This window comes from Crocodylus siamensis, chromosome 3, assembly GCF_052110815.1.
Source record: "Crocodylus siamensis isolate JL-2025a chromosome 3, ASM5211081v1, whole genome shotgun sequence".
Classification (NCBI taxonomy): domain Eukaryota; kingdom Metazoa; phylum Chordata; order Crocodylia; family Crocodylidae; genus Crocodylus; species Crocodylus siamensis.
Window position 1 is genome coordinate 188219998 of NC_143397.1, and position 21255 is coordinate 188241252.

Sequence of the window (21255 nt, forward strand, 5' to 3'; positions counted from 1 at the left end):
AATACAGATGTACTGTTATGACCCTGTGGTGTGTTTATTAGTTTATGTGTTGCTTTCTTTGAGGCTTAGCTTTGCTCTAAACACTTTGCAAGCATCATAAAATTTGAGGCCTCGTCTGACACCGAAGCCTCAGATACTAATGGGATGTGCTGAGAATGGTGGTGGGTCTTGCATGGAAACACCCCTTGGTATATTGCATACATAAAAAAAAAATGTATCAAACTTACCTACCCATTCAGGGTACCTGTGCATTTTAGCTGTGTGCACAGACTGCTCCAGTTTGGAAATCTGCCTCAAAAAAAAAAGTTAATGAAGAATTGTGAACCCACTAAACTTGATGATTATGCAAATGTGTAAACTTTTGATGATGACAAAGTATTACAGAGTAGTAGAGGACTGCAAAGTAGTAGGGCAAAACTAACCCTCAAAGAAAGCAGCACACATGCAGGCAGCTCTGGGTGGGGTGTGGCTGACACATTGAATTAGAAAACATAATTGCTTCTAGATGTGAAATAGCAACTGGTGCCCGTCTGGCCACACTGAATATAGCCCGGCAAGGGTTTTTGGCTGAATCTGATATCTTTTATTAGACCAACTTGAATAGTTGGAAAAAATTTTTGGCAAGCTTTCGGCTTTAAAAACCCATTGTCAGGCTGAGGAAGTCTCTGCAGTTGGTGTGTGCTCTTCCTACAACCTACACCCCTGAATATAGCCCAAGTTTTAAGGGGTATTGGAAAAAGGAATCCAACAAACAATGTTTGGTTTTATTGCTACCGCCCCCCCCGCCCACTGTGACAGGGCTTGAAGCCTGAAAGGATCCTGTTGGTGAAACCCTGCTAGTGAAGTTCAAAGATGCCCCGATTAAAAACCTGGTGCTCATTTGCCTCGAAGACCGGAGCTCAACCGCGCCAGGCTTAGAGCAAGGGCTTTGCCATTGAAGCCGCGTAATCCGTAGTATCACACTGGCCCCTAGAGGACCTAAGCGAGCGAGTCCCCACTGAAAGGCAGAGCCGGCTTCTCCCCAGGAGCTCGAGGTCTGACGAGACGTGACCGGCGGAGATGGCAACGGGCTGACGAGCCTCCTGCAGCTTTCCGCGCCCGCCCCCGGCCGGGATGTGAAGCCGAGGCGCCGCCGAGCACATGCGGAGCTGGAGGCGAGGGGAGCACGCGGAAAGCCTTGCCCGGAGGCAGAGCTGGCCGGCAGCCCTTGGACGCCGGCGGTCGGAGCGGACTGCTGGGGACTATGGAGAGGGGGCGGAAGGGCTGCGCTCCCGCGGGCAGCTCCTCCGCAACGCCGGGAGCCGCAGGGCTCGGGCGGAGCCGGTAGCGGGGCGCGCGCCCGGCCGGCAGCGCAGGTAAGAGGGGGCGCCCGCCGGCCGCGCCCCCGGGGCAGAGGGGAGGGGGCGCTTGGTGCCGGCGTCGGGCAGAAGCGGGGCTGCAGAGGGACCCCCGGGGGCACCTCGTCTAACCCCCGGCCCGAGGCAGCGTCAGCCCCAGCCCCGGCATCCCACACAGAGTTTAGAGGAGCGGGTGGGATGATGGGTAGGGGAGAGGGGGCAAGGGATAAGGGTAGGGGTAGGAGATGAGGTAAGGAGAGGGGTAGGGATGATCCTCCCTTAGGCAGGGGGTGGGACTAGGTTGATCTCTGGAGGGCCCTTCCAGCCCTGCTTCTGTATGTTTCTGCAAAATCCATAATCCACCCGGGGGGGGGGGGGGAGAAAAAACTACCACGGACCCTGACACAGGAGTTGACAAGCCCCCTGAAGTCTGCTGAGTTGCTTGGGTTTTCTTTTCTTCTCTCCCTAGGAGTTTAAATGCGTTCGGTGGCTTTGATCAAAGATCCATTCTTGTGCCACAGGCACCTGCCTAGGAGAAATTGATCATGTTAAGTATGCATGTGTGGTGTGTGTGTGTGCGCACGCGTGTGTGTATATGCGGGCGTGTGTGTGGTGTGCGTGGTGTGTGATTGCCTGACTGATACACACAGTACAGCAGTTCTGTTTGCATTGCCAGGACCTGCAGGGAGTGGAAGGTGAGGACCGCATGGGGTAGTGCACCAGGTTGAGAGCCAAGGCTGCGGGCGAGAAGCTGAGCCAAGGACCAGCCAGTGCGCCCTGACAGAAGGGGAGCCTGGGAGGCAGCTTCAGTGCCACTGGCACACAGCCTCTCTCTGGGCTGAGCACAGTCTGGGGCAGATCTGAGACAGTGCCCCAACACCTGGATCCATGGAGAACCTTTCCTCCCTCTCAGAGCTCAACTCATCCTGCGTGGGTGCAGGTGAGGCTGCGGGCTGCCAGGGAAGGTCCCGGGGTGGGTTGAATGTGTCAGACACTCTTCCCATCCCCAACTTCTACATCGCGGTGCCCATCATATACTCAGTGATCTGTGCCGTGGGGCTCACAGGGAACACGGCAGTCATCTATGTGATCCTCAAAGCCCCCAAGATGAAGACAGTGACCAACATCTTCATCCTGAACCTGGCCATTGCTGATGAGCTTTTTACCCTGGTGCTGCCCATCAACATCGCAGACTACCTGCTGTTGCAGTGGCCCTTCGGTGAGTTCATGTGCAAGCTGATCATCTCCATCGACCAGTACAACACCTTCTCCAGCATTTACTTCCTGACCGTCATGAGCATCGACCGCTACCTGGTAGTGGTGGCTACCATCAAGTCCAAGCAGGTGGCCTATCGCACCTACCGTGCAGCCAAGATTGTGAGCCTGGGCGTCTGGGCCTTGGTTACGCTCATCATCTTGCCCTTTGCTGTGTTTGCCAAGATCCACACAGAGCAGGGCCGCCCGCAGTGCGTTTTTGTGTTCCCGCAGCCAGAGAGCTTGTGGTGGAAGGCCAGCCGCATTTACACCCTCCTGCTGGGCTTCGCCATCCCAGTCTCCACCACCTGTGTCCTCTACTCAGCCATGCTCTTCCGCCTGCGCCGCCTGCACCTGCACAGCCACGCCAAGGCCCTGGACAAGGCCAAGAAGCGAGTGACGCTGATGGTACTGGTCATCCTGGCTGTATGCCTCTTCTGCTGGACCCCCTACCACCTCAGCACTGTGGTGGCACTCACTACTGACATCCCACAGACACCGCTGGTCATTGGCATCTCCTACTTCATCACCAGCCTCAGCTATGCCAACAGCTGCCTCAATCCCTTTCTCTATGCCTTCCTGGACGACAGTTTCCGGAAGAGTTTCCGTAAGCTGCTGGACTGCGGGACATCCTCGTAGCACGCCCCAAATCTCTACCCGCCCGCCATCACCCCTGCACTCCATGCCGGTGCTCCCCTGGCAGGTCCTGAACAACCACTGCTGTACTGCAGGGCTGTGGGAGGGCTGCCAAGCACTGGCCCAGCAGTGACTCCACTCAGACCTGCAGCATGAGGGAGGCTTTCCCTTCTGCATGGGGAGGAGTCCGCCTCCTAACCAGAGTTTGCTGAGGGAAGCAAAGCCCAAATGCTTTGCCATCTGTGCTGCGGGGCAGAGAGAGGGAGGAGGAGGGGGATGCCTCGCTCAGCCAAATCTTAAGCCTCCTGGGTTTAGAGGTGCAGCACTTGCAACTCCCCTATTTCTCAGCCCCACACCACTGAAAAAGGAGTCCACACTGCGGAGTGAGAAGGGGGTTCATTGTGAGCAGCACTCAGGTTTCATTCATGACAAGACTGGGTGGGAACAGGATTTCTTAAAACCCCTCACTTCCCCCACTGAAAGGCAGCCAAGGACTATTAGGGATAGTGCCTGCTCACTCTGGACTCAGTCTGGCTCAGGATTGCGTAGAGTCAGAGAGAAGCAGGGCTGGAAAGCACTTCATCTGGTCCAAGCCCCAATCTGAGTGTCAGCTACAATCCTAACAGGAGGTCACCTCATTTCAAAGGCAGTGTTTCATTTAAGAAACTGAAAGCCTGGAGTCAGTTCAGCTTCTTTCTTTTAAACACAAAACCTAAACATGCCCAGTAAAGTGCCTGTGAAGTGCCACTGCCTTCCCCCACTCCAATAGTTGGAGAGCTTGTCCAGCTCAGAGAGAGCACGCAGACTTGTGCAAGCAATTTGGTGTGTGCTCAGAGCCACCTGTTGGTTGAGGGGAAGGTTTCAACACAGCGATTATTCTGTATTCCCATGGGTTTGGCTCCCATCAAGGGTTACTTTGAAGTGTAGTTCCTTCATCTACAGCCTGGTCCATATGCTTTCACACAAAGGATTTTTCTTTCTTACAAAGGCTTAAATCTCAGAGGTAATTCTCAATATAGCCCCCTACTTCAGAGTTTAGTCATTTTAAAGCCATAAAAAGATAACACAACAAACCCATTTTCCCCCTGAGTTACCCTTAACATGTTAAGATTAATACCACTACTAAAAGAACTAAGACAGGTTTTCAAGACGTTTGCTCTGCATTTATAAAACTTTTCTTTTCTCTTACCTTGGGCAATGAAAGGAAAGCACTGGGCTTCAGTTTCAACAACTCTGCATGCTCAGAAACTGAAGGGAAGATTCACTCATCTCTTCTCCTAGTTAAACACAGAAAACAGACTTGAAATAGACTTTGTAAAAAAATGGTTGTAACCATATAAGATTTTGCAATTTGTGAAGGCTGTGGTCTGGTGTACAAGCAATTTGTACTGAGGTAGCACAAAATTGTCTGAGTTGGAGATGAGGACTCCCACCAGTCTGGATGGTGTGGTATTAACAGAGATGAAACTTACAATATATGTTCAAATAGAATTATTACGATCATTTTTTGCCCCTAGAACTAAAAGCCTACAGAAGATCCTACTTAGAGAGCAATAAAACTAACATTTTTCTCTCGGGTATAGTAGAGATACTGGGTTTTTTTCTGGAACAAGAGTGGTCATAGCATGTTATTTTACATTATCCAAATTAAACAAACAAATAAATAAAAAGACCTGTACTTTAAAAGCTGAATGTTTGGGAAACACATTAAGCCAGTTCTTCTCAGGGTGGCATTTTCCAATTAATTTGCAAGACCTATTCACACTTTTCATATGCATGGTGCCCACAACCTGCAAATTAATGCTTGTTTATGTAAAGTTATGCAAATTTACCTGATAGTTGGAAATGTAAAAAAACTTATTCAGTTAGACTGTAACCCTTTTCAGAATTGCTAATAATGTATTAAGAGCATGGTGTGTCTGCATATTGCTTTCAACTGCTGCATTCAAATTAAAAACATTATTCTACATTTTAAGGGCACTCCAATTTATTAAATGTAAGTCTGTCTGTAATAGCAAACAAGTAACTCTATGTAATATAGAATTAGGTCTGAATTCAACCTCTACCTTCTGTAGGGGTGGAGGTTTCCCTGAAAGCAGAACTGTCGCATTTCCACTACACGGTAGGGGAGGATAGGGATCACAGAAGGGTTTCATAATCCTAGGATAGTACAGAACTCAAGTCTAAAGGTGTCCTCTGTATGCCAGTACATGGGACTTCCTCCATAAACAGAATAGAAGTTCTATAGGCTTATGAAGGTTTCTAATACCTCTGGCAGCCCCTCTTCAAACAAACCCCTGAATAAAAATTTTGTCTGTAGTTTACAGGGATTATGCAAACTACGGAACACCACCACCACCACAGAGAGCTAGGCTAGTTGCAAAATCTGTTCTTATCAACATCCTAAAGCTCTCCAAGACATTCAGTGCCTGTACTAATAGCTATTCTACTACAGCTCAGACAGCTCCTTTGGAGAATGACTTCTTTAAAAACCCTATTTTGCTTTCATAAAGTCAGTCGGAGGTTGCTAATGACTTCATCACATGCAGAAGTTGGCCTCCAAGCCAGTCCAAGGGATATGGAGTATAATATAACCAGAAGTATACTGCCCCTCCATGCATTTTGCAGCTTGCAACAAAACAGAATGAAAATGTGAAATCAAGAGGATGCGATAAGCTTGTACCCAATGGCACTTATTTTTGATGAATGACTTCCTGATGCAAAAAGACGTGAGTGCCATTGAATGTTAGTGTCAAATGCACTTCCTGCTGTGATCCAATACACTCTCCAAACCGTGAAGAAAGACAGCTTTGTAAGTGAAACATTATTTAAAGAAAATTAGTATTCTCAAAATGCTGATACGTCTGAAATCACATCTTTAAGACACATTCTGCACACATTAGGCTTTCTTGTTAATGCAGACACGAATCAGATTGTTGTTTGGAAGAATGTAATTCAAACAGTATAGCTCAGCTTCCACCTACCCTGTACCTAAAACCCTAGGCTCCTAAATTCCAATTGGCAACGTCCCTAGGCACCTACATTTATTCCTCTGCATATGCATGCAGATATCCCCAGTAGTGCTGAAATGGCTAATATGTCCAGAGCTCTCACACTGCTGACATCCCAGCTTCTCTTGCCTGTTGAACATCAAACAAAGAATGTCTAACAAACACACGTACAACAAATATTACAGTAAATACAATTTATGTCAATAACTTCATACATTTTTGTTGAGTGAATGTGGCAACTGCTCATTGATTCAAATTGTAAAACAGTGTCAAGGAATCAGTCTCAGTTCAAGAGCCCAGAAAGAAGTCTTGTATATATATGACACTTACAGGTAGGTTTTAGAATGAAACAGACTTCTCAGGCTGAAAACAGAAGTTTGTTGTGGCATTAGCTATGCCAGTATGTGTCCAGCAGGACAACTGCAAATGGGAAAACCTGGGAATGTGCACCTCAGGAATCCCTGGGCAGGGAAGATCCAGCCTAGGTCCACCTGTTTGCAGATGCATATCCCAGGAATCATGCAGAAATGGATTCCCTGGACATGCATATCACACTGCCAATCCCCAAATTGGGATGCAGCTCTGCAAATGGGGAAACCCCAGGGTTCCCCTGAAATCCTCTACCTGGGGTGTGTCTGCTAATGTGGGAACCCAGGTTAGCCTGGTCCCATGTGTCCCACGAATGGCAATTCCTGGGATACACAGGACAGGCCCCAGAAGTATTTGCCTGCAGTGGCTGGGGAGTGTGGGCAGCTTTGCACTGTCCCTGTTCTGCCATAAAATAAATATATATCTGCTGAAAAAGGGTGCACAAATTTATACCACCCATTGTTGCAGCCACAGTTTGGGGCATTTGTGGTGCAACAAAAGGCAAGGAAGTCTGTTTGCTTAGCTTTTGTGCTGTCATACATTTTTTTATAGAGACACAATGGCAATGTCTGTTTCTAGCCTCAGTAAACCAGAATAATCCATGCCTGCTATCCATGCAGTATACTAAAGTCCTTACTTCAGTCCAGAGTCTATAAAGGGGATATTCTGTAAATCAAGGAACCAGATGGCACAGACATAGAAAGAATAGGTGGACCAGGGCAAGACCAGAAAGAAAAAAATTTGACTGCTATCTAAGGTCTTCTGGAACTTCAGTATTAAACATAGGGTGCACTGTCCTTATATGCCCTGTGATGATTATAAATAGGTACATCCCTTGAAAAATCTAAATGAGGCTACTCTCTAAAAAGGTATCCAGTTAGAGGTTAGACTTTTGGCCTTGGCCTAGGATATGAATGCTTGTCTTTGTTTCTGGGGATAGATCTGCCACACAGAGGACAGAGGTGGAATCTTTTTATGCTATATACAATAGGAACCACGTGAAGCTCATTCCAACTGTTCGTTGTTGTATTTGATGGTCATTGATGTGGCCACATGCCTATTAAACATGCATACATTTTTTTCATTAGCAAATGAAACCAATCTATTTGGCTCTGCAATTGTGCTCTTTAAATTGTATCTGTATTTCCTACAGCTATTTCCTCAAGACGGATTCCATTCTGTTGAAGAAGGAAAGTAATTTTGACTACAAATAAAAAAAGAAACACTTCAGTGTACACTATTAATTCTTTCTTATTACATAATTGCAACAAGATTCCTAAAAGAGATATTTAAGCCCAATTTCCTAAAGCATGCAAAAGATACCTGACACATTGCAGTATAAAAATACTCCTTCTGTTTCCTGTTCCTTAATCATCCAGGTCAGGATACCGTAAGGAATTCCACCTTCCCTGTCAGGCCTGATTTCCTGAGAATGAAAGACTTATGACATTCTTCTAGATACTTCACCATTATGGTTATGCCACCACTGAAATATGTCTGAATGTTTTGGCTCAAATTGATTCTGATAACCCTATTACTGACACTTAAAAACCCTATAATTCATATCTAATACCAAGTACACCGTGAAATGGCCAGCCTTATTCTGTTTCTTATGAAGCTGCAACTTGCCCTTTTAACCATGATAGTTGCCATGTACATTTAGCTCTACCATGAATAAAAGGGGCTGAATACAGTTACCAAACTAGCATTTCTCCATACCCAAGGCTTCCAGTCCTTCTGCACATTTACCCCATGAACTCTGCTCTACAAGAGCTGTGTTGCACTTTCTATAACCCTATTCAGCATTTAACATTATGTTCTGCACAGACTGCACCTGTACGTAGTTCACTTCTCCATAAAATTAAGGAGTACTTGTTGAAGTCCCCAGTGTTCCATTGTTGTCCATTTTTTTCTGTCTGAAAGGATAGGAAAGTTGGTGGCATCTCTGTGGTAGGGGGCTCGTTTCTGATTTGCTTTTTGCCTGCTCCAACATTTTAGCAGCATTCTTCCTCATTTTAAACCTACTTCTGGTAGGTGATGTAGAAACATATCATGCAGTGGGAAGTTTAGTTGCTCAGTCAAGTTGGCACGGGCAAACTTGCAGGTCTACCGGCAGTACCATCCTTTGGCTGATATATTATGGTGTGACCAAGCTCTTTACATAGATTGGTAGACCCCTTCCACTTATTTATCTTTCATGGGCTTCTGAAACATGTCTTCGATGAATTGCCCAGCCTGAAAAAGATTTCTGACCAAATAGTGGTACCAAGGCTTAAAAAAAAAAAAGAAAAAGAAATCATGCCCATACACAAGCCTGTAATGTACTGAATACTGTACTTAAAAATTAATTGACTGTACTTGTTTTTAAAAGAAGGCAGTTGTTATGAGACTGAATTGGTACCCCGGGCCTCTGACTGATCAATCTCACAAATTAAAATTGAGGCGTAGCAAAACAGGATAAAAGTTGTAAAGTGTAGCCTTGTAGAAATGAAGTAAGTGAAATTTCTTTTTTCCCCACACAAAACTGAAAGAAATAATGAATGCAGCCTCTGTCTCTGCCTTGGCAGGCACTTTGGAATCTGAAGAGTTAGTCCTTCAGTAAATGACTGACTGAACAGATGGCCAGTGCTGCTGAGAGGGCACAGAAAGAGCAAGAGAGGACTGATCACAGAGATGCGAGAGAGGAGCACAATTCAATGAGATTCAGATGTTAATGGAAGAAGGGAAAACATAGGCTATGGATTCTTAGAAATGAGAACATTGGGAGAAACTGAGATTGGAAGCTCACAAACTATTTATTTGTTATGGCCCTGAGCATGTTTTTGAACTAATGAATAATTGCAGGACCTTGGTGAGGAGTGGAGGTAACAGAATAAGCATTTGCATGTAGTGAACCCCAGTGCAGCCTGTACCACATGAAATGCTCCCCGTGGAAGAGGAGGCAAGCAAGATGCAGAAGACAACTGCATGCAGGCACACCATTTGTGGATCTTTCTCTCCTTTCTCACTCAATTTTGTATGCTGTTTCAGTTTAACAGTTTTTAATCGGTTATACTTTAAACGGATGCTTTGTAAATTAATAACTGCTAGCATGACTGCTTTTTTTTGTGGGGGGAGGGGGGGAGTCCTCAGAGATATCTGTAACTGAACTGATATTTTCCTAGTCAAATTGGTTATTATTGAGTTAATTGCAAAGTAGTCTGTAGTCACATTTGTGCAAACAGGCTTCATTTAAGTATCAGTAAAAACACAAGTCATTTAAAAAATTAAATTGTGTGTCAAAGTCATTAGCTCAGAGACTTGCTTAAATTGAGAGTAAGCAAAAACTAAACGTGGAAAAAAAATCAGTGTTAAAAACCTTTAACTCATATAGTCTATAATATTAGTTAGGTAAAATATATTCCCTAAAAATCATAAAATCTCATCTCCTCTCAGAAGCTCTGCTTTATTTAAAAAACAAAACAAAGAACAGTACATGGAGTAGTTAAAATAATATGGCAGGTCCCATGTAAAGCACAATCCAGAAAGTAACACGTATTTGCAGTCAATCAGAACTCTGTGCAGCCAATTTGTGAGCACATATAACATTCCTAATCTCTCCAGGCTTCCTTGATCTTGTGCTAGCGTTAATGGCTACACTCAGATGTATAAAGTGGTAAAAGGTATCCAGGTTGTAGCCATATTGGTCTAGAGGAAAAGGCAATCAGGACTCAATAGTAGAGATGATATCTTTTATTAGACCAACACGATGTTTTGCAAAACAATTTCTTTAATTACAAGTTTTTGGGCACAAACACCCTTCATCAGGCATTCGGGGAAAAAATTATAAAAGTTCTCCTGGGTAGAAATGAAAGTTCATATTTCATATGAGATCCTGCTCCTGCCTTTGTTTCAAGGTAATTTGCATCATCCCAGATCCTCACAAGGGGCAAGAGGCTTCATACCAGCTATGAACCGACTGACCAGCGGAGTTTTCCATCTACTGTGAAATCCTATAAAATATGGACATTCATTTCTACCCAGAAGAACTTTAACAAACAATTCTCTGTGGGACTGTAATCATTGTGTATGCACGTGAGAGGCTGTGTGTGCAACTATGTGTACATTAGGGCTGTGCAAAACTTCACTGTTTTGTTTTGAAGGTGTTTCGATGAGTTTTGAGCTCGAAACAGCAGAATTGAAATGAAACAAAAAGCTTTGAAGCCAAATGAGGGTGCTTGAAACATTTTGAAGGATTCAAAATGTTTCGAGTTTCAAAGCACCCTGGTGGTAGGAGGTGGGGGAGAGCCACGGCTGTGCTCCAAGTGGCTCCACCAGCCTCAGGGAGCTCAGCCCAGTGGCAGGAAACTGAGCCCATCCCTGGCTCTCCCACATCTCCCACCGCCAGGCTGAACTCCATAGGGCTGGCGGAGCTGGTCACAGTGCTGTCCCTGCTCTCCCCTGCCTCCTGCCACCGGGTTGCAGTCTGAGCGGCTACACCAGGCCCATGGAGCTCAGCCCAGCAGCAGATGGAGTGTAGCTCTGGTTCTCCGCTGCCTCCTGCTGCTGGGCTGAGCTCCATGGAGCTGGCAGAGCCACTCAGAGCACAGCCCTGGCTCTCCCCTACCTCCTGCCACTGAGCTCCACTCCAGGTGCCTCTGCCACTGGCTCTCCTGCTACCAGGCTGAGCTCCATGGGGCTGGCAGAACCAGTTTGAGTTCAGCCCGGTGGCAGAAGGCAGGGGGAGCCAGGGCTGCACTTTGAACAACTCTGCCAGCCCCGTGGAGCTCAACCTGCCCTCCCAGTGCTGCTGGATTCCTCCCAGGGGCATGGACCCCCAGATCTGCGCATGGGATGACTGGAGGCTGCTGCTGCTGCCTGAGGCCAGCGGCCGTACCAGTCTTTCTGGTGCTGGGTGCAGAGTGCACCCAGCACTGGTCCCAGGTGGCAGCAGCAGTCTCCTGCCATCCCAAGCACAGATCCAGTGGCCCACACTGCCAGGAGGAGTATGGCACAGCCCCACAGCCCTCCCAGGGGTCCAGCCCTCCAGATTTGTGTGCAGGATGACAGGAGACTGCAGCTGCCGGTAAGTGAAATGAGTTTTGCTTGTCAGCATTTTGAGGTGCAGTTTCCCAGAAACCCCTGCACCCACCTCCTTGAAACCTGGCAGGATTCATGCCCTCAGAAGGGGCTATCAGCCCTGTAATTTTCATCTGAATCAGACAAGAAATGACAAAGTTATAGGCATTTTCATGATTCCCCATTATAGCCTATGGGTGAAAGGTTGTAACAGTGTCGAAACAGAGAAATAGTTTTGGTAAAACAAAATGGAACAGTACTTCAAAACTAAACAAAATGTCAGAATGAAACACCGCCCCATCCAAATGGTGAAACAGAAGTCAAAATTAAACACCTAGTATATATGGTGGGGTATGATTACATAAGTATAGGGTAGGTTTTGTGTATATGACAATATGTGTGTGACAGCGCATGTATGTGTATACATCAGGGTGTGGGTGAATGTGTGTATGTGTGTGAGATGATGTGTGTGTGCATGCCAGCATGTGTGTGTGTGTGTGTGTGTGTGTGTGTGTGTGTGGGGCAGGTTGTGTGGACACTGCATTGCCAGAAGGGCAGGATCAGGCCCCGCACCTGCTGCCCCCGTTGAGGCTGCTGGTAGCTGCCAGAAAGGAACATGATGGGTCAGCAGGGGCTTTGCAGGATGCCCTTCCCCTGGCAAGGACTGTCTGCACAGGGACTGTGCTCCCACTAATCCAGTTACTCCCAGCATGCTGCATGTAACTGTTGCATTGTTTATGCAGCTCCAGGAGCTGTCACAGCATCCCAATGTGGTTAGTGTGCCACAGCTGGCTCCACCCATGCTGTGTACATGTGAGGGGGAGATGGAGTGTGTTACAGGCCAGCTGGGCATTGTGAGTATATCAGTTTAGTTGCAGACTGACTGAGCACTGCAACTTTATTAGCCCCTGGGCTTTTTTGTTCGGGGTCGAGGAGGTGATGTTGGGAGGAAAGCAATGACAAGTTTCACTTATAAAAAAAAGAATTTTATTTACAATAACAAAAGATACAGTTTACACATATGACCATTAGTAAAAGGTTAAGTTAATAAACAGATAACATAACACAAAAGTTAAAATTGGCAGTGTTAATAAAAACAGATAGAAAAATCAACCAAGAGTTCCCACTTGGTTAGTAACTTATCGATTGTCCCTCAGTTTCAGGTACACTTCAAGTTGATTCAGTGAAGTCAGGCGTCCCTGACCCATGCTATCGGAGGGAGAACCAGGGAAAGGTCCCTCAGTCAGGATCTGGTCCTCACTCACACAGGGAGTAAGAGATCCGGGGGCACGGGACAGCAATGACCCTTCTGTTCTGTCCTTCCTGTGGGTTACTTAACATGCATGTTCTTTTATATCTTGTATATGCTAATTTGTTGGCTATATAGCCATTCATAATCTTATTCTATAGCTGGTATCCTATGGGGTTAAAAGGTGTTAGAAATCATTACAATCAGTTACTGCCCAAGTTTGGGTTTACCCAATAAGCACATCACACCACATTATTGGGGGCTGAGATAAACATGTTCCCACCTAAGTTTATTTTACTGACTCTAAGCAGAAAAATTTATTAAATCAGCTAAGTCTGTGGTTATATTCTGTAGTTCTGGTTTTTTAAAACTCATGCTATCTCAAGATTAGGGTAAACAGCTATATATAATTCCTGCAGGTTATACCCCAGGCAGACAGAAAACAGTTTCATAAGCTCTATTTCAGTTATCTTCAAAAAGCATTTTCTTTTTGCTATAAGTTGCTTGTTAACCCTTCTGGTTCTGGCCATCACAGGAGTGAGATAAAGGGGGAAGGGGGCAGAGACAGCACTACTGCTGCTGCCCTCTTGGCTCCAGAGGGCCAGATTCATGGAGAGGGACTGGTCTTCTGGTGTCTATACCACCCTTTCCCCTCAGCTGAGCCTAGGGAGGGGGGAAGATGGCATTCAAACCCTCTCCAGGGCTGTCCCCACCCCCGTTGGCCTCTCCCCACCCCCTTCAGTCTCTTTCCCATCCTCATCTCTCCTCTGTAGTGGCCTTGCCTTGGGGAGGATGTGCTTACAACCCACCCCACCACCCCCACCTAGCCCAGCTCAGCTAGGGAGCAGCAGCCAGCAGCTCCTGGGCTGGTTTGGGCAAGGGGCAGAAGCTCAAAAGCTGGACAGCCCCTCTTCCCCCCTCCACAGGCCTGGTGAATAGGCTCCAGGCCACCCAGTTCCCAAGCCACCCACCTTCAGCCTCCCCGGCAACACAGATGCCAGATTTAGTGCCACTTAGCTTGGGTTACAGGGGCAGCGTCTGGATACGTGGCACAGTGCTACCCCTACCCCATCTGCCCTACAGCTGGCAGCATCAGCCAGCCATTTGTGGGCTACCTGGTGGCAGGATCAGGCCCTTGGGCTAGAGTGGCAGCTCTAACTTAGGCTACTGTTGTCACAGCTGGGCTGTGTGACTGGAGGGCCAGCAGCACTGGAAGATGCCTGGGAACTGCTCTGCCTTGCACTTTCTTCTCTCTGCAAAGGAAAAAAAGCAAACAAAAAAGGCTGAACTCAGTGGTGTTTGAGGGCCTGATGGGTTGAGTGTGTGCACACATACATGCATGTGTGGGTATAGCTTGATCTATTTTATTTAGCTCCATTACTCTTACTTCCACTCCCTTCTCCTTACTCCCACCCCCTCAGTTCTGTCTGCTCACCTCCCAGCACCCCATACACCCCTCCCATCGACTGCCTGATCCCCCAGATCTCTCTGAATGATCTTGTGCTCTTTTCTCCTCTATTCCCCAGGCAGCCACTAATATACACTAACTCCAGCTGATTATTATCATGGAAATCCCAGCTCATAGGTCTGGGCAAGGGGAGATGGGGTGGGGAGAGGAGCTGGGCTCCAGGGGTGGAGAGGAAATATACATGGCTCTGGGTGGAAAAGGAATGAGCCACTGGCTGGGAGCAAGGGAGGGATTTCATAGATTTCATAGATTTCATAGACATTAGGGCTGGAAGGGACCTCGGGAGGTCATCGAGTCCAGCCCCTGCCCAAAGGGCAGGAAGTCAGCTGGGGTCATAGGATCCCAGCAAGATAAGCATCCAATTTACTCTTGAAGGTGTTCAATGTAGGTGCTTGAACCACCTCCGCTGGCAGACTGTTCCAGACCTTGGGGGCTCGGACAGTAAAGAAATTCTTCCTTATGTCCAGCCTGAAACGGTCTTGCAGGAGTTTGTGCCCGTTCGACCTCGTCATCCCTTGGGGCGCTCTGGTGAACTAACGTTCCCCCAGATCCTGGTAAATATGTTTCTAAACAGAAAAGTCTTAGAACCAAACTAATTCATTTCCCAAGTTAAGAATTTCTTAATGAAAAAAGAACCTAACAATTTTTTTTCAGGTCAGTCTATTCGAGAACAAATTTTATCCATACACTTCTGGGTAACTAGGGTGCCTCCATTTTAGGAAAGAAGACAAGCTTATCATAAAACTTCCTTAAATTATTTTCTTTTTCTATCTAAACTTCCCAACAGGAAGAACCATACATATTTTTGACGGACTAATCTTTCAGTCAGATAAGGTAAGACAAGTGTTCTTGTAAATTCAAGTATGCTGATAAAAACTTAAATTCAAAACTGCTAATGAGATGGACTTCCTTTCATAAGGGATTCAGAAGTTTTGGAATTCTGACAGCCTGTTCATAGATTTCATAGATTTCATAGACATCAGGGCTGGAAGGGACCTCGGGAGATCATCGAGTCCAGCTTCCTGCCCAAAGGGCATGTTCATGCACTGTAAAATAGAAAGATGCCATCTACACAGAAATCATTATTTGGGAACCTAAGCCATCTTATTATATAGATAATTCAGCAAAATAATATCCCAGCTCTTAGAAACAACACATTTATTAGCTGTCCTGAATAATAAAGAAGATGCAAAACTTAAATTCAGCAAACACCAGAACAAAGCCAAAGCAGAAGTCTCCAATGTTGAAGTTTGAAGATCAAACTGGACAACAAATTTTAATGTACGCAGGAACGTACATATAATTATATCAAACTGGTAAAATCCACGTTCATTACATTTTAAATGCTTCTTCTTTAAAACACTAGAGTCAGCGCAGGATCCCTTGTTGAAATTGGAAAGCAGATGTTCACACTAGTAGTCTATTTCATAGATTTCATAGATGTTAAGGATGGAAGGGACCTCAAAGATCCTCAAGCCCAGCCCCCTGCCCCAGGGGCAGGAACTCAGCTGGGGTCAAATGATCCCAGCAAGATAAGCATTCAAATGTTTCTTGAATAAGTCCAGAGTAGGTGCCTGCACCTCTTCTGGAGGGAGTCTATTCCAGGTCCTGGGGGCTTGGGCAGTAAAGACATTTTTCTTTATGTTCAGCCTAAAATGGTCTTGGAGGAGTTTATGACTGTTGGTCATTGTTTTTCCTTGAGGCACTCTGGTGAACAGACATTCCCCCAGATCATGATGTACACCTCTTATGTATTTATAAGCAGCCACCAGGTGCCCCCTGAGCCTGTGCTTTTCCAAACTGAAGAGTCCTGTGGCTCTCAGCCTCTTTTCATAAGGCCTATTCTCTTGCCCTCTGATCATGTGCATGGCTCTACTCTGGACTCTCTCAAGCTTCTTGACATCCTTCTTGAATTGTGGAGCCAAGAATTGGATGCTGTACTCCAGCTGAGGCCCCACCAAGGCTGAGTACAACAGTAGGATGACATCCTGAGATTTACTTGAGAAACATCTATGGACGCAAGCCAGAGTTTTGTTTGCTTTGCCAGCTGCGACTTCGCATTGGTGGCTCATGTTCATCTTGTGGTCAATCATGATCCCCAAGTCTCTTTTAGCCATGGTGCTAGCAAGCATAGCACTACCAAGCCTATAAGCATGCTGCAGGTTTTTTTCCCCCAGTGTGGATTACCTTACATTTATCAATATTGAACATCATCAGGTTTGTATCCATCCACTTACTAAGTTTATCCAAGTCAGTTTGGATCACTAGCTTGTCCTCAGGTGTGGATGCTATGCTCCAAAGTTTAGTGTCATCTGTGAACCTAGCCAGTGCGCTTCTGACACCAATGTCCACATTGTTGATAAAGATGTTAAAAAGAACTGGGTCAAGGACAGAGCCTTGGGGGGTGCCACTGGACATGGGGCAGCATGATGATTCGCTACCATCAACCACTACTCTCTGGGTCTAACCTCAGAGCCAATTACCCAGACATTGGACTGTGGTGAAGCTGAGGCCACAGTTGGCCAATTTTTCCACGAGGAGGTCATGGGACACCAGATCAAAGGCTTTTTTAAAGTCCAGATATATGACATCTATCTCTTCTGTGTGCACTATTTTGATAACCTTTCATTTATTAGTTTTTACTGGACCAGACAATGAATAACTGAGAAACAGAAGTAACCGAAACTATCCCCATCACTGGGGAAGCTGTCCGGGTTGGGGTTCACCCCTCCTTTACTAATTTGCCTTTTTCAGGTGGGTCGGGTCTTGTTCCCTGGACTGTCCTGGCCGCAGCCAGCTGTCACGGTAAGTAGAATCCCTGCTATCACCACCCAGTGTGGTGAGGCTCCATTGTAATCAGTTCTATGTTTTGTGTCCTCCGGGTCAGGGCTCTCTCCCATCCCTTGCCTATCTCTTGCTCCCTCTCTCTCAGTGCCCTCTAGGAGTAGCATTCTGTTCTTGGCTGTCTGATCCTATTGCCGCTGTCCCTCACCTCATATCTTTAACTCTATGCCAGTGTGTAATCCTCATAGCCAGCTATTCTTAACTGCCATCCTTTCCCACCCTTGAGTCTCTGCCCACCCCCTACCCTCCAGGCAATGGCCCTTTCAAATCTCTAAGTAACAGGGTTTACTGCTGTTTCTCCCCACCATGACATTGGGAAACTGCATGCTGCTGAACACTGCCAAAGCCCTACATCCACAGGTTAGATCAATAGATTCAGATTGCTGACCCCTGAGTTAATCTAAGGTGCTTCCCTGCCCTGACTTCTGCCTAACTTTCCAATTAGCACTACCCAAGTGGAGGAAGCCCTCCAAAAGTGGGCCCGAATATTAGAAATACTAGCATTTTTTCTCATTATCTCACCTACTATCTTTCTATTTTGTGAGATTATAATAAATCAGTTGTGTCTTGTGAAAAAACTTGTTATTCCCTGAGATAAACTATGAAAACTATTTAAGATTATACTCTACAACATATAATGGGGGACAAAATTCTTTCCTTATGTTTTGTGTTTTCCTTTTCAATTATTTCCTCTTATAGCTACATTTTAAGGAAGACTGAAGGAAATAAAAACATCTCAAACCATTATTAACTACTTATATCATAAAAACAATGAAGTAATCCACATATGTCCATACTACTTATGAAGAATTTTTACCACCAGAGGGAGCTGAGACACAACATTTTTCTAAAAGAACATATTGGTTAGGACATTACTCATCTCTGCAACAGAAATTTCTATTTCCCATAATGTAGTTAATTTTCTAATTTTACCTATTTCATTAATAAAAATCAATTTCTATATGCACTGTAAAGTACGACTAAGTGATATCAAGAGGCTGATACAAACCTTTGAGAGCAAGAAAATTCAGAGCTTAGATAGAAGGTTTTCTTTCCAAGATCTTTTAGAAGGTGGAGTTCTTACATCACCCTTCAGTCTCTTCTATAAAATTAGGAACAAATGGCAACTTTAAAAAATGTGAACCTAATATTAGGCTTTGAAATGGACTCTTAAGCACACAAATGTGTAGTAATTTTCAGAAAAACATCATTACACAGCTCTTGATTGAAATCAGTGGCTCACAGGGTGAGACATCCCTTCCTTCCACAGCACCCATAATAATCACCTCTAGTAAGCCTACTGGTAAGCAGGGAGAATTTACCTTTTACCAGAAAAGAGCAAATCTCACTTGCCCCAAGATGGAAAATGACAGGCCCATGAGATCTACCCTGAAGTCATTGTTAAACTGGATGATAGGAAACATGAAGATATGGAACTATTCATACCTTATGGAAATCTGAGCATGAAGTTACAAAGACTTATTTAACAGTCCAGTGGTTAGGGGACAGTCCAGTTCATGGAATAGGAGAGCCAGGTTCTATTGCCTCCTGAGGGAATTCCAGCAACAACTCCACCCACCAGAAGAGCACCCTAAGTATTAGGATGGGTGGATGCATTTGTCACAATTCATGTTGAAACTGTACCGCAATGAATCCAGGATGCATTGGGCTGACAGGGAGCACACAGTGGGGAAGTGTGAGATGTTAAAGAAGAGGAAGCATGATTCTGCATCTAATGATCAGGGCAATTGTATGAGTGGCAGGAGTCCATTATTCCGTTCCCAAGATCATTTCTAAATTTTAACCAATGGCAGTTTCATATAAAATATATGTGTTTCATGTAAACTACCAAACTGATGTATGGTATAAATACCATCTCCTTCCAGTTGTTTCCCACTAGATGGCACTCATTTATCATACATAAACACTTAAATTCCCTATATCACAGTTGCTTCACACACACAGTCTATTAGGGAAGTTCCACACATCCTCAAAAGAGATGTGAAATAAAAAATGGAGATTTTGCCATTCCTTACAGAAACAGTAATAAACTAAAGGTATTTATTATGATTATGTAACACACAAAATGTATATGAATATAAAAATGGAGGACAAATTACTATTTTCTTTCTCAGCATGAAGCCAACCAGGTGAGTAGAGCTATAATCTGAGCTCAAGCATAGATATTGCTAAAAACAAAAAATGTACGAACATGGGGAGTTATCCATAGCTTATAGAAATCTGAGCATGAAGTTAGAAAGATCTTAACTCAACAAATATTTGTTTTGCATGCCTTCAGAAGTCCAACTGAAGTCACTGAAATTGAAGTTGTACAAGTGCTATGCTGAATCAAGGCTACATGAAGCCTCTATTTCTTCTATTGTAAGACCGATCATCATATTCACTTCCCTTCTGTATAGATTTGTTTACCCAGATTCTGTCTAAGCTTTAAAATGTGATGAACTTCTTTTATCACGTTCTTCTCTGCAGCCATTTAAAAAGCAGACAAAGTTACCTGTTGGGAATTATTTAAAAATCATACTATACCTTAGAGAACAATGGGTTGAAAAGCACAGGTAGATGAAAAAATGAACTGAGCTTTCATCTCAGAAGGCTGGAGATTAAAAAGGACTACAAGCAAAAATATGCTTCATATGCCTTAGCTTCCTTTTTGTAGCCTCTTTTCATGCATGCTTCAGGATCTGAATGACAGGGTTCTTAAAGGTAAACACTGCAAAAGAGTCTTCTCTACTTGAATTCTGAGTGTTACTTCTTAAGCACTGAGGTTCTTCACTTCTGCATTTGATTGATCCCTAAAATAGTTGGTTGAAGTCATTAAGGAAAAGTTGGCAAAACTGTTAATCAGCTTTGACCATCAATAAAAGTCAGTTATCTTCTCATTCTACCACAATAAGATACTAGAGGTGTGCAAACTGGGCCATAATCGATTCAGATTCGGTCCAATTCAGGGGACATTGATTTGATTCACTGATTTGGATCACTGTCCCAATTTGATTCAGCCGAATCTAAATCTAAAGATTTGATTCTGATCCAAAGAATCAGCGACTCAGCTACAGACAGAGCTTTAAATGTTTTTCCTACATAACTTGAGGTACCAGGTGCAGCTCATGAGTGGTGAGATGGTGGGGTGGATGAAGCGTCCCACAGGAGCGTGTGCTTAGCGGCAGACCCAGAAGTGGACCCCTCCATGCCTTCCCGGGCTCAGTGATTGGCCGGGGGGAACCTGGGTGCTTCCCCAGACCCAGGAGGCACCAGTTGCCAAGCCTGGGGGTGGGGAGGGGGACCCCTGCAGGCTCCACAGTGGACCCAGAAGTGGACTAGAAGCACACACTCCTGTGGGACGCTCCATCCACCCCACCATCTCAGCATTCAAAGGCCACCTAGTACCTTGAGGTATGTAGAAAAACTTATAAAGCTGTGTCTGTCTGAATCATTGAATCTCTCCAAATCTCTCCAAATCAAATCAGAGGCTTCTGATTTGATTTGGAAAGATTAATGGGTCTCCTGATTTGATTCAGATTCAGAGATTCAGCCACCAAATTGGGCCGAACCTCCTCCAAATCGAATCAGTGACCAAAGCTTTACACAGCCATACTAGATACCATATACACATATAGAAAATGACAGCCCATGCACCAATGAAGTTACAATCCAAAAAACAAATGTTCCTTCATTTGTTACAGCACTATCCCCTTGAATTCCTGCTAATAGCAAGTTTTTTCCTCTTTCTGCACATCAGAACAAAAGGAAAAACATTTCCTTAAGATCATATTTAATTGTTCTGTTTATTCAGGTGGTAAAGCTGAAACATGCATATTTGTTTTCATTCCATGATTATTGTGAAAATGTTAAAGTAGGGGTCCTTGTCTAAAAAAAGTAGCTCACATATTTCACAAAGGTAGTTTCTGGTTGGCATAGTGATAAAACAGCAGGATGCTATATAAAGCTTTTGTGTGCATTATATTAAATTTCTATAGAGGTTATTGCCTCAGTACATGATGAGTTGTG

General features: G+C 45.0%; 1 protein-coding gene across 2 annotated transcripts; it reads left to right on the plus strand.

Moving 5' to 3' along the window:
- Positions 1–827: 827 nt before the first annotated feature.
- NPBWR1 (neuropeptides B and W receptor 1) lies at positions 828–5196 on the plus strand. Of its 2 annotated transcripts, XM_090039964.1 has the most exons (3): positions 828–1355; positions 2014–2277; positions 2404–5196. In XM_090039964.1, the coding sequence occupies exons 2-3, from the start codon at positions 2226–2228 to the stop codon at positions 3228–3230; spliced, it is 879 nt and encodes a 292-aa protein (XP_089896090.1). In that variant the 5' UTR covers positions 828–1355; positions 2014–2225; the 3' UTR covers positions 3231–5196. The 2 variants fall into 2 exon arrangements, with proteins under 2 accessions (XP_089896090.1, XP_089896089.1); XM_090039963.1 differs by having other exon boundaries at positions 829–1355; positions 2014–5196.
- The last annotated feature ends 16059 nt before the right edge of the window (positions 5197–21255 follow it).

Coding starts and splice junctions, on each gene's coding strand:
- NPBWR1 (XM_090039963.1), top strand. CDS start 2,226: ATGGAGAACCTTTCCTCCCTCTCAGAGCTCAACTCATCCTGCGTGGGT.